Raw genomic sequence first — 12,440 nt, 5'->3', positions numbered from 1 at the left:
GAACTGATTCCTCTTGTTCATCAACTCTACTCCAAAAATTCTCCCACCTACTGCAATAGTAATTGTTTATTTGTATGATTGGGACAATACTTCCACTGCATTGAAGTGAAAAAACAGCTCCCCTCTCTTTCCTCCAGTCCAACCAGAACCCATCCCCCCCAGAAAATCCAAAATAATACAAAAGAAAGAAACATTTCAACGGGGAGGCTGCAGCTCCAGGGCTGTGCTCAGTGCTGGGCCCCTCACTCACTGCCACAGGGACACTGAGGGGCTGCAGCGTGGCCAGAGCCGGGCACAGAGCTGGGGAAGGGGCTGGAGCACAAGGGTGCTGGGGAGGGGCTGAGGGAATGGGGGTGTTAAGCCTGGAGAAGAGGAGGCTGAGGGGAGGCAGGAGCACTCTCTGCAGCTCCCTGACAGGAGGCTGTGGCTGGGAGGTGAAGAGGGTTGGTCTCTACTCCCAAGCAACAGGACAAGAGGAAATGGCCTCAAGTTGCCCCAGGGGAGGTTTAGATTGGAGATGAGGAACCATTTATTCCCTGAAGGAGTTGCCCAGCCCTGTCCCAGGCTGCCCAGAGCCGTGGTGGAGTCCCCATCCCTGGAGGGATCTCTAAGTCATGGAGCTGTGGGGCTGAGGGACGTGATTTAGTGGTGGTCGTGGCAGTACTGAGGGAACAGTTGGACTCAATAATCCTAAAGGTCTTTTCCAACCTAAGTGACTCTGTGTTCTAGGTGGAACTTGTGCCCAGTTTCTCCATTCAATCAAAAGCTGGCAGCAATGCCAAAATTCCAATATATAACCACTTTAAAAAAGGTAACATACATGGCATTAATCCGTTTCAGCAGGGATAAAAGCAAAGCCTTTCTGCAATCAATAAGCCAAAGATTATCTATTCCATGAAAAAAGGAAGGATTAAATGAATTACCTGGATGGATTCCAACAAATTGACCATATTGGAGATGATGCACCCCCTGTACGCTCTATTTTAACTTTCTCTTCACCATTTTTGTTCCTGATGCTGACGATGCCATTAAACATCCCCAAAGCAAGGTACTGGCCATCGTTTGTCCAGCTGATAAAACACACACACACACACTGAAGAACAAACTACTCAAAACAAGCAGCAGGGAGGTAGGATGGCACAGCATACTCAAATAGGGATGGTAGATTGAAATACACTCCTAAGAGGGAGTTCTGGGAGATGGCCAGTAATCCTACAGTTTGTGTATGCATCTAAGCCCACATTTATGGCAACAGCATGCACTACAGCAAGAACATTTTATAATATACACAGAAATGCAAAATGCAGGAAAAAATAAACGTAAGCTATCATCTGCTTGCAATACTTGTAACATGTGCTAAGTAACATATACACTTTTGGGGATGACAGTGTTGGCAGTAGACCAGACTGTTTAAAAGCCACATTTGGAACACTGATCAAACTGCACGGTGTGCGACACAGGAGACCTGGCTTCTATTCTTGTCTCTACTGCAGTCAGAGAGATGACTTTACACAAATCGATGTACCCTTGCTTTAGGTTCCCCTTAATGGTCTTATCTCCTTCTACTGAAAATACCAACAACACAGGGGATGAACAGCTCTAGAAACAGAAAGGATCATTACTTTTCCTCTAACTTCATTTACTGTTATTGCATGGGATGGCTAAACAGAGGGAGAGAGAAGTAAAGGTACTTGCTCAGGACCAGAACATCTCTCTCTGCTACTTTCAGCAGAATTCAGTTACCAACACTACCAAATAAAACCCAAATCCCTTTGCTACTGAAAAAGAAGGTGGGGGGAGCAGCTGTCTGCAAGAAGACTGCAGGGAACAAAGAAATGGTCTTTGATAAGCCTTGGTCGTATTTCTCCTGTAGCATTACAAATGCTACTCTTGTGTTTCAATGACAAGCGTGGCAAAGGAGCACACAGCACACAACACCACCAAAGAGCCAGGTAGGAGAGTGCTGCTAGCTGCTGTCTCTGCATACACTGAACTCTTTCCCTTGGACATTCTCTTCTTTAAGCTTGCATTTTATTTTGATTGGTTTGCACTGAAAATAACTTAAATGACATCAGTAATCCTTAAAACTTACCTACAGCAAGTAATCTTACTGCTAGCTTTATGCTTAGAGACCGACTTCTGTTCAGGAGACCACAAGCCTTGATTAAAGCAAACAAAAAGCCAAAGTAAATGACAGGCAAGCATTTAACAGTGTCAGAAAACACAGCTGGGACTTCAGAGGGATCCAAGTCTTATCCACTGATAGCTAGAAGGACATTGAAATACCTATCCTTTATCAGTAAATGGGGAAGAAAAAAAATCCACCTAAAAATACAAAGGGTGAAAGAATCACAGTAAGAAAGCAGTGTCCATTTTACAACTGTCCTTTACGACTGAGATTAAGTGATTTAAATAAGCATCTAATGTTACTTAGCTTTAGGTAGGTTTATATCACATCTCTTGTGGATATAAACAACTGTATCTGTCTGTAGTTAGCTTAGCTACACAACTTTAATAGAATTTAATGGCTTAATGGAAAAGTTAGAGGAAGAAGACATACCAAAATCACTGGAGGAGCAGGATGCCAACTGATGAGTAAGAGGATTGTATGAAACACACTGTATGGAGTCATTATGTCTGCAATACAGTTACAATCATATTTCAGTAAATCATTCTTAAATGCCCCCTTTTCTGACTTTCAGCAAGATACCTAAAACGTTTACCAGATGCCAGAAATACTGTGATCAGTTTATATTGCACCAAGTTAATCTGTGATTACTGTAAACTAAAATCAGTAACAACCCTGTCTCTGAATGGCAGGACTCACTGCTTCATCAAGATTGTCTGAAAATGTAAGTAGACAGTGGTTTGTGAAATACCCTTAAAGGTTATACCCAAATTCTAAACCAAGTGTGCTTGTGCCTGCTCCTAGTAGCACCTCAGCTTGTGAATACTAACTAGTAATAAATGTACACATACACACACTCAGAAACAGGTTTGCAGATGCCACTGAAGGGGGGCGACATAAGAACAAAGTCAGAAGATGGAAATACATCCACAGAACCAAGGCTTACCTTTAATTTGGGCTTTGAACCAGAACTGTGTAAAGTTTACTATGCAAGATCAGAGTCATATTCTGTTTCATCTTATTTTGATCTATACAGATTTCCCAGTTCTCTAAATCCAGAGATTTATCTAGACTTCTTACCCTCTTTTATGCCTTTAATTGCTTTCCTGCCTCATTCAGATACTTTGACTCTTTTCCTGTTCCCTCTCCTATTACCCCCTGGTATTTTCTTTGACCTTGGCCAACCTCCCTCTAAATCTAACAGCACATGCCCTTTGACAGCAGAAGTGCATAATCCAAGCCCATTTGTGAGAGGCACAGAACTGAAAAGCATCACTTACGTGTATTTCAGAATTCCTTCCAACTTTGAAGTCCAAATTATCACACTTTTATCAGCCGAGCCAGATGCAAAACGTTTGCCTAGGAATTAAATCCCATTTAAATCCCAGACATACAAGAATCACTTTCACTCCAAATACCCAATCAAAGAGAGAGCGAGAAGTTCTTGAACTTGACAAGGCTCAATGCCACAAGGGCCTAATGCCACAAGTGTCTGGATGTGACTGCGCTTCTACTAGATAGAACCCCAGTGACTGTTATTCCCACAGAGCATCCTCATCCCACCCCAGCCAGGAGCCAGTCTCCCCAGCACTGCCAATCACAGGCAGGGATTTATGTTCACAGTGTCGAGGGAAAGGCAGTGCATTTTCACAGGTATCCCCTGTAACCTGAAGAGCAGCGTTTGAGGGGAAGTCCTCTGAGTCCTGCCAGTAGCATGGGAACTGGAGGCAAAAAACAGGAAGCAGAGCAAAGTCTGCAGAGAGCACGGTAATGTGTGAAGGGTCAGAGGAATGCAAAGCTTTGGGACAGAGGAACAATGGCAATGAAAATGAGAGGCAGGCAGGGCATGAGCAGAGGGATCTCTGAGGTAAGCCTTCTCTTCACATGGTCCCACAAGTGTAAACTTACCCACCACTGAAGAAGAAGGGGAGGGGAACTGGGGATGACATTTTTTGAATTAACAGGCAGCCTTGCATGTAAAAGTGCAGTAACTCTGCACATAGCACTTGAGCAGCAGCTCAGACTCTCCACTCAAATGCAAACACACCACCACACATGCTGTTACTGAACCCACTCTGTTATCAGTCAGCAATAGGAAGGTTGCACTTTACAAGCCAGAATAACAATACCCTCCAAAGTACTATTTACCATCTTTAGCATAGGCCACACAGTACACAGTGTCCTTGTGTCCCTTCAGAGGCTGGATCAAGGTTCCATCAGAAGTATCATATACCTGTTTAAACAGGGGCAGGGATGACACCAAACCCAAAACACAAACATAGAAACAAACATTAAAAAGATCTTCTAGTGAGGGCTAGGGTACAAAATGACTGAAGGCCAACAAGATTAGACACTTTCTTTCGTGTTTGCCTTTTAACATGGCATACAGTCCAGGCAAGACAAAATGTTCTGAAGGGTAGAAACAGCTTTCCTTAACTTCTCAGGATGAGAGAAGACTCAGTATTAGAAAGTTACATGCATAACAGAAATCTCCATCACCTCATTTGGGTAGCTTGTTTAACTTCTTTGCCTGCATTAGATGTTAAAACAAACACGATAAATTACTGGAAAAGACCATCACTAAATACATCATATGAAAGCGCTGGAAATAATAAAAGCCTGCTGTCCTGCAGTTGTAAACATCTCTGGCATCAGGCCATCCATCCACCCACCCATCCCCACCGTTTCTACACCTGCCCACCCAAAAGCTTTGCAGGAATGGCAGGAAGTGTGGTCCTGAGCTGCTCGTGCTGCGGGTTAGCAGCAGGCAACCAGACCCAGGGAACCACGACAACCTCTGCTTGCAGCCTCTCACGCAGCAGGAACATCAATTTGAGTTTCCTTCCTGTTTCCACACATTTGCATTGAACTTGTAACAGTGCAGAATTTGTAAGCCATGCCTTGCAGCCAACTGTGGATGCAGGTCAATGGATTTTCAGATGCCAGATGAGGTTAACGAGGATGCAAGTGACTTAAATCTCATTACTGGAGCTTAAAACTTGGTAAGAGACATTAAAAACCTTCAAAACACTTTACAGTTAGTCTGCATTAATATGTATGTAGATATAAGGCTGGACTAGCAGCGATAAGAGGATTTTTGATAGGTTGTATTCATAAGTTAATGTGAAAGAAATCACATTCATACAGCTGTAAGTGTGAGGGGGGGAAAGAAAAGTTTCCATACCAGCAGCCTATTTCCAGCAGCAATTATCAACTGAGTCCCATCTGGTTTGAATGCAAGGTCGTAAATACTGAAGAAAAAAGACAAACAACTCCCTATTAGCGGGCAGAAGATGGATCTCCTTTAGCGTCAAAGACGCCACATACAACAATTGCTACCCGCGTGCCTGAGAGCCTACTTGATCCCTGGGAAGACTCCCACGGCAAAAAGAACCCTGCGACTGCCGGACCGCGCTCGGGGCCACCCCCAGACTCCCATCGGGACACAGGTCCGGAGGCGTCCCGCAGCAGCGCACAGGCGCGGGCTGCTGCCCCGCGGCTAACGGAACCGCAGAGCAAGCGAGAACCAGCCTGGGCTCAGCGCTACCGGTCACCGGCAGCAGCCGGGAGCGCACCGGGACGGCGGCGGAGCGCGGGGCGGTGCTGCCGAGCCCGCCGCGGCCCGGACGAGCGAGCGGCCCCGGCCCCGGCCCGCCGCTCCGCGGGCTGCCCCAGCGCCGGCCCCGCTCCGGCCCGAGACCGCTCACCACTGCTCGGCCTTGTCGCGCCAGGTGAGCGCGGCCCGCATCGCGGGGCCCGAGCGGAGCGGGCCCAGCGCGGCCCCCGCGGCCCGTCCCGCCTCGCGCTCCCTTCCGCGCGCCGCCGGCGCCACGGGCAACGCGCACGCGCACGGGGACCCACCGGGCCGCCCGCCAGGGGTCACGTGACGGGGCGGCCGGGATGGCGGCGGCCGGCGGCGGGTGAGCGGCGGCGGAGCGGGGCCGTGCGGGGCTGCCGTGGAGCCCGCACGGAGCCCCATCCCCCCCACGGCCCGCAGCGGCGCCTCACCGCAGCGTCTCCTTCCCTCTGCAGCCTCCCGCGCGGCGGCCGACACGAGGCAGCGGCGGGGCCCGCGGAGGCGGCGGCCGGGCCCGGCTGGCAGCGGGTGAGCCGGCGGCGGCGGGCGGGCAGGACGGCGGGCAGGGTCGACGCGTTCTTCCTCAGGTGAGGCCGGGCCGCCCCGCGGTGAGCGCCGTGCGTGTGCGTGGAGTACACCGGGTAGTCTCGCTGGCTTTGGTGCGGGGCTTAACGTGCCAAAACAGCTTCTGAAGTCAGGAGGCAGAGCTCCAAGAGTCCTCAAGTAGCTTGCTGGTCTTTCCTACCACAGCCCTGAAGGAAAAAAGCTGAGGTCGAAGCGTGCACTTGCAGAGTACCTTCAGAAAACCGGGGAGACGACGCTGAGAGTGGAAGACTTTGGTTTTACAGCTCTCTGTCCGAGGAGCGCCCGGTCGCGGGTGAAGAGACATGGCACAGAAGCTGCAGGGACTAGTTTGGAGAATGAGCACTGGTGCTCTCCAGTGCAAGGCCTCGGTGTACAAAGTGGTGCAGAGGATGGAATGCAAAATGTTCAGACTGGCAAGGAGCAGGTGGAAGGTGTTACACCCATCCTGGAAAGGGAAGGTTTGCTCGTGAAGGGCCTAAACCCAAAGGACTGTCTGAAAGCCAACAAAAAGGGGGCAGGTGGAAAAAGTGTTCAGAATAATAAAGCTGAAAAGAGCTCAGCAAAGACGAATCGAGACAATACCCGAAGCAAAAGACCGAGAAGAGCATGCAACCAACAGGAAATGGAGTGCAGTCAAAACAAGAAGTTCTGTAGAAAGACAGGCAGGAGTGTTGCTGATGGCCAGGGTGAAGGTGATCAGGGTGCAGAGCCCAGGGGTGCGGGGAGAACTCGGCTAAGAACGTGCAGGTCACGGCCAGACACGGAGCCAAGGTCAGCGCCAGCTCACTCACAGAGGGAGAGCCTGGCAGAGGAGCAGCACATGGAGGCGGGTTCTAACCGCACAGCCGGTGCAGAACCCGAGGAGAGCTGCAGCAGATTGAAAACAGGGGAAGGAGCAGATGGAGGGAATCCAGGCAACCAGGGTTTAAAGTCTGACACGGATGTTAGCGTTGTGCAGCCGTGTGACGGGACAGGCTCCACAGCAGTGCCTCCAGGTATGTCTGTGGGTTCGAGCAGAAGGGGATCCTGACATTCTCCTACCTGTATGGGAACAGTGCTGTTTAGGGTCTGGCTGCTCAGACAGCTCAGTCTGCCTTGTTTCCTTATCCAACAGCACTTAACAACCTTGCTCTGCTGGTCCCTGTAGCCCTATAGTACAATACAGTAACAGTCCTTACCTTCAGGTCCATGTGACTCGTAAAAGAGGCTTGCTTTAGCTTGGTTTGTGCACTAGACTGTGTGGACAGCATTTAATCCTGTCTGTCCTTGGAGCCTATTTCCTCACACTGTGGCAAAGTAACAATTTCTCTCTGAGGGTTTTCATAAGAGTTGAAATGCAAAGTCCTGGAGTGAGTCTAAAGCACATTCCTCTACACCTATGAGAAATCCTGTATTCCCATTACAACATCAAGTGAAATGGGGTGTGAAATGTGACAGCAAGATACTTGTGGGTTTTTTCTTTAAATGCTGAAGTGTTCTTTCTTTACAGAAGATTCTTTCCCACGAACACAAGTGGACAGGAGGAAAACCAGTCCCTATTTCTCTAGTAAATACAGTAAAGAAGGTATAATGTTCTTTTTTTTTATGGGGGGTGGAATTGGATGGCTCAAGTGATGTTATGGAAAATATCTTCCTGTTTAGGCCAGCTATGCTTAGGTGACCCAGGGAGCTGCTCACCTTGTCCCATTTTCAACCTCGGTGGTTTGTGTCTCACAAACAACCATTAAGGCTGGTATCAAATGCTCAGCAGATCTTCCAGCAGCTGAGAGGTGACCTGGGGAAGGTCTCAGACTGTCGGGGGGAATCCCTGTGCCCGCTGCTCCCTGGGAGCCCCTTCCTCAGGAGGCAGATGTGGCGGGGGGCTCGGGGGCGTGCGCAGGCAGCTTTGGCTCTTCCTGCCCTGTGCTGGGGCGCCTGGTCTCCTGCAGCTCTGCAAAACTTGTGTGCAGTTGCCATTGCTCCATCCACATGTCATGCCCCCACAAAAGTGAATCTGCTTCAAAAAAGCCATCTTTTATTTTACCTGTTTTCATTGGAATGGATAAATCTGTCCCTCACTGTCCAGACAGCTTTCCTGTATTGCCTCTGTGTACAGGTCCCAGCCCACCTCGAAGGAAGGCGTTCAGAAAATGGACTCCTCCACGTTCCCCTTTTAATCTGGTCCAAGAAACACTTTTCCATGATCCGTGGAAACTTCTCATTGCAACCATATTTCTCAATAAAACTTCAGGTGAACAGAGCGATACCGTTTCGTGTTGTGTAAGCATTGGGGTGGTGTCACAGGGTCTGAACAGTTGCCAGTTGTAATGGCATTAATGCAAGAATAAATGTATATTACCTTGGGTCAGTGTAAAAAAGACCAATCTTGGACTTGTAACTCTGGTCTCTGAAGAAGAGAGTCACCCTCACAGCCTTCTGTTCATGTTGGCTTTCTTCACTAGGTAAAATGGCCATTCCTGTGCTCTGGGAGTTCTTTAAGAGGTATCCTTCTCCTGAAGTAACCAGGACTGCAGGCTGGAAAGAAATGTCAGAGCTGCTCAAACCTCTCGGCCTCTACGAACTCAGAGCAAAAACGATCATCAAGTTCTCGGGTAGGTTCTCCTGGCTGTGTCTGTGGGAGGCTCCGAATTGTACTGGCAGGGCAGGGGCAGAGGGGCAGGCAGCGTCGCATTCCAACAGTGCCCTGCCACTGCTCCTCTTTGGCAAGTGCTGGTGGGGACTTGTTTTGTGCTGCTCTGGGATTGTGTTGGCATACACAAAGCTATTGATCTTGTGCCTTAACTGAGAATAAAATAACACCTGCAGTGAGTTCTGGACGAGACCCTTGTCTGGGAGACTGCTTTGAGTTGACAGTGTCATGAGCGCTGAGTGCCTGCCAGGTGGGTTCTGCAGCCCTGTGAGGAGGTGGCTCTGCTCTGTTGTGCATCAGGGGTTCTCCACAAGCCCCTTCCAGACCAACTTTTTTTTCCTATGATTCTGGTATTTTCTGTACTGAAAAATTCCAGTATTCCTTGGGCTTCTGAGGAGGCAGATGTTAGTACAACTCGCCCACAGCAGTTTGTTTGAACGGTGTTTAAGGGGTGCCCTGGATGAATTCCTTGCCAGCTTTCAGCAGGAAACGGCTAAAACTTGTGGGTTTCATTGAAAACGCAGGGCAGGGTGTGGGGGGCCGTGGCTCTGCGGTGAGGCCGAGCTGTGCCTTGCAGACGAGTACCTGAGCAAGCGCTGGCGCTACCCCATCGAGCTGCATGGCATCGGCAAGTACGGCAACGACTCCTACCGCATCTTCTGCGTCAACGAGTGGAAGGAGGTGGGTGCTGCGGGGGCTCCAGCCCTGTGCCGGGCTCCACATTTCCCTTGGACTGGAGAAAATAAGGCAGTTCTTGTATCCTCAGGAGCTGAGTTTACAGGCCCTACCTTTCACGAGCCTGAACCTGTAAAGGGAGACTTGTCACTTTTGGGGGGTTTATGTAATTCTGCACTTTCCTTACATTCTTTTCCTTCCTTCCTTGCTGTGGGGGTGAGTGTTATTCTCTGCTCCGTGGGACTGTTATCAGGCTGAGTCCTGCCCTCGCTGAGGGGCACTCGGGGCCATTTTGTGTTCTCATGTCAGGCCCCCTCCCCATTCACAGCTGGTTTTGGGGCTGTATCCCATGGTTTGCAGAGGGGCCGGGAGAGGACATGGATGGGGCAGGTGAGGTGGGCTCAGAGAGGGCATTTCCCTGACAGTGGGACACTCACACTCTTGCAGGTGCAGCCACAGGACCACAAGCTGAACGTGTACCATGCCTGGCTGTGGGAGAACCACGAAAGGCTGAGCCTCAAGTGACCTACCGGCCCTTCGCACCCCCCTCCCCTGCCGCGGCTCCCCCCTCGGGTTCCTGACACACACACCGGCCCTTTGTCTCCCCTCGGTCACTCCCGTTTGTTAATAAACGTGTCCCAGTTCTTGTGGTGTCTGTTCCTCCGTGGCTGCCCCAGGAGCCCACGTTCTGCCCGCTGACAGGCCCCCGGGCCCGGGACACGCTCTGGCCACAGCCCGGTCCGGCGTTCCCCGCTCCGCGCCGGGCCGGGCCGGGCCGCGCCGTCTGCGCAGCCGCGTGCACCTGGCGGCGCCGCCCCCCGGGCCCATAAGCCCCTGCGCGGGCCCATAAGCCCCTGCGCGGGCCCATAAGCCCCTGCGCGGGCGCCGCCCTCCCTCTCGCGGCAGGGCCAGCGGCGGACGGCGCCATCGCGCACCCGGTAAGTCCCGTTCGGCTCCATCCGCGCCCATCCGCGCCCCGGGGCCGCCGGGCCGGCGCACAGCCCCCGCCGCACAACGCGGGCGCGCTCCCCATGTCCCTCCGCCGCCCCCCCGCGGGCCGCAGGGCCGGGGCCTCCCCAGCGGGCTCGGGGCTCGGCCAGGCGGCGGCGGGGGCTCGGCCTGGGGCTGCCGGGCGGCCCGCGGCTCCCGGCCGCTGCGCCCTCCCTCCGTCCTGACCTCGCGCGGAGCGGAGCGCCCCGTTCCCAGCCCAGGGGCAGCGCCGGCGTGAGCGCGGGGCGGCCGCGCTGCCGGGGACGCGGCGGTACCTGCGCGGGCTGCGGGAGCTGAGTCGCCGTCGCCCCTGATGCGGCAGAACGGGCCCGGCGGCGGCGGCCGTCGGCCCACGCGGCAGGAGCCCGAGCTCCCGGGGGCGGCAGAGGGAAGGATGGGAGCGCGGGGCCCGCGAAGGGGCCCGGGCGAGGCCTGACCTCCCAGGATCGCATCTGGAGAGCTCCCAGTGCTCTGCCAGCTTCGGAGGCGGGAGGAAGAGACACCGCAGATGAATGCCCATTCCGTGGCCAGCCCCGCCGTGGCCGGTCAGCGGAAGATAAGTCTGCCACACGCGCTGCCAGCCCAGCGCTGCCTCGCCTCTGCTGGGCTTGGCTGCTCATGCCGGGTCTGTTCCCCTCAGGCGCCATGCCTGCCCTCAGGCCTCTCGTCAAGCCTAAAATCGTCAAGAAGAGGACCAAGAAGTTCATCCGCCATCAGTCCGATCGCTATGTCAAGATCAAGGTAAAAAGTCCCAATGAGCTGGTTACAAAGGACCGTGGGGCAGTGGGATGCGATTGCCTCGAGGCTGGGTCAGCACTGGACCCAGGCCAGCCCCTGTGCCAGCGCCAGGGCTGTTTTGGGAGCTGGAGCCATGGCCTTGAGGCAGGTTGCTGGGGCTGATGTGCCTGTGTAACTGGTGTTCTCTGCATCCCTGCAGCGCAACTGGCGTAAACCCAGAGGCATTGACAACCGAGTGCGCCGGCGGTTCAAGGGCCAGATCCTGATGCCCAACATCGGCTATGGCAGCAACAAGAAAACAAAGCACATGCTGCCCACGGGGTTCAGAAAGTTCCTGGTCCACAACGTCAAGGAGCTGGAGGTGCTCATGATGAGCAACAAGTGAGTCTGCGGGGCCCGCGTGCTCCTGCCCGTCCCTGACGGCGCTGGGCGGGAGGAAATGTGGGCGCAGTGGGGTGAGGTGCGGGTGGGAGGTGAGGGGAGCTGCTGTTCTCAAGAGCACGAGCATTGTCTTGCTTTCCTACTGTTGCAGTGCTGCAGGCACAAGGGCTCAGGGGGTGTCCTGGGGCTGAGCTTGGGCAGCAATCTGACATTCTGGTGGTGGTAAATGTGCTGGGCCCATGTCCCTCTGAATAAACAGACTTCAGGATGGAGGCTTTGCAACTCTTCACACAGGGCTAGATCTACTTGTAGCACTTCCTTTCAAAACAAAGTAATAACACTCAAACCTCCTACTGACTTTTGAGTCACAGAGAGAGAAGCAGCTGGAGCAAGCTGCTGCGGGGTGAGCTCCAGCCCCAGGATGGCTGGTTCGGCTCTTGGCTGATGCTCAGGCACTGTGCTGCGTCCTGAGGGGCTTTGCCGGGGCTGAGCCTGACACGGGGTCTGTGCCCACAGGTCGTTCTGCGCAGAGATCGCACACAACGTGTCCTCGAAGAACCGGAAGGTGATTGTGGAGAGAGCGGCTCAGCTCGCCATCAAGATCACCAACCCCAACGCCCGGCTGCGCAGCGAGGAGAACGAGTGACCGGCGTCTGCGGCCGGGCTCTGTTTAATAAAGCATCAAAACGACGGTGCTGGCTGTGCTGAGTGGCCCCAGGGACCAGCCGCTGGCAGGG

The 12,440-nt window shown here is 52.9% G+C and overlaps 3 protein-coding genes and 1 non-coding gene across 9 annotated transcripts in view; 3 read left to right on the top strand and 1 right to left on the bottom strand.

Annotated features, from left to right (window-relative positions):
• IFT122 (intraflagellar transport 122) overlaps window positions 1-5,933 on the bottom strand; it is a 33,384-nt gene extending 27,451 nt beyond the window's left edge. For 4 of the 6 annotated variants that reach the window (XR_009819787.1, XR_009819788.1, XM_062008236.1 and 1 more), the window contains exons 1-7: window positions 5,488-5,736; window positions 5,313-5,379; window positions 4,277-4,361; window positions 3,409-3,487; window positions 2,561-2,637; window positions 2,093-2,159; window positions 924-1,070 (exon numbers count right to left, since the gene is read on the bottom strand). Coding sequence is in view for 4 of the 6 variants with exons in the window: in XM_062008236.1 (XP_061864220.1) it covers window positions 924-1,070; window positions 2,093-2,159; window positions 2,561-2,637; window positions 3,409-3,487; window positions 4,277-4,361; window positions 5,313-5,379; window positions 5,488-5,567 (602 nt within the window). In the remaining 2 variants the exon portion in view is untranslated. Of the gene's footprint in view, window positions 1-923; window positions 1,071-2,092; window positions 2,160-2,560; window positions 2,638-3,408; window positions 3,488-4,276; window positions 4,362-5,312; window positions 5,380-5,487; window positions 5,737-5,835 lie in introns of those variants that run through there. The other 2 variants (XM_062008237.1, XM_062008239.1) reach the window with 2 other exon arrangements.
• A 51-nt stretch (window positions 5,934-5,984) lies between these two features.
• MBD4 (methyl-CpG binding domain 4, DNA glycosylase) lies at window positions 5,985-10,238 on the top strand (the record flags this gene model as incomplete). The annotated part of the gene is made up of 7 exons (XM_062008686.1): window positions 5,985-6,292; window positions 6,456-7,285; window positions 7,780-7,854; window positions 8,386-8,520; window positions 8,732-8,881; window positions 9,497-9,600; window positions 10,042-10,238. Coding segments are annotated over 7 exons (1,680 nt in total), but the record flags the coding sequence as incomplete, so codon positions are not given.
• A 209-nt stretch (window positions 10,239-10,447) lies between these two features.
• Window positions 10,448-12,393, top strand: RPL32 (ribosomal protein L32). The gene is made up of 4 exons (XM_062008163.1): window positions 10,448-10,532; window positions 11,225-11,325; window positions 11,522-11,703; window positions 12,220-12,393. The coding sequence occupies exons 2-4, from the start codon at window positions 11,230-11,232 to the stop codon at window positions 12,347-12,349; spliced, it is 408 nt and encodes a 135-aa protein (XP_061864147.1). The 5' UTR covers window positions 10,448-10,532; window positions 11,225-11,229; the 3' UTR covers window positions 12,350-12,393.
• Window positions 11,019-11,157, top strand: LOC133626882 (small nucleolar RNA SNORA7). The gene has a single exon (XR_009819818.1). It is a non-coding gene; the product is annotated as a small nucleolar RNA SNORA7 (small nucleolar RNA).
• Window positions 12,394-12,440: the final 47 nt, after the last annotated feature.

The sequence above is a fragment of the Colius striatus genome, chromosome 15 (genome assembly GCF_028858725.1).
Source record: "Colius striatus isolate bColStr4 chromosome 15, bColStr4.1.hap1, whole genome shotgun sequence".
NCBI classification, from domain to species: domain Eukaryota; kingdom Metazoa; phylum Chordata; class Aves; order Coliiformes; family Coliidae; genus Colius; species Colius striatus.
This window is presented reverse-complemented; position numbering and strand designations above follow the sequence as displayed.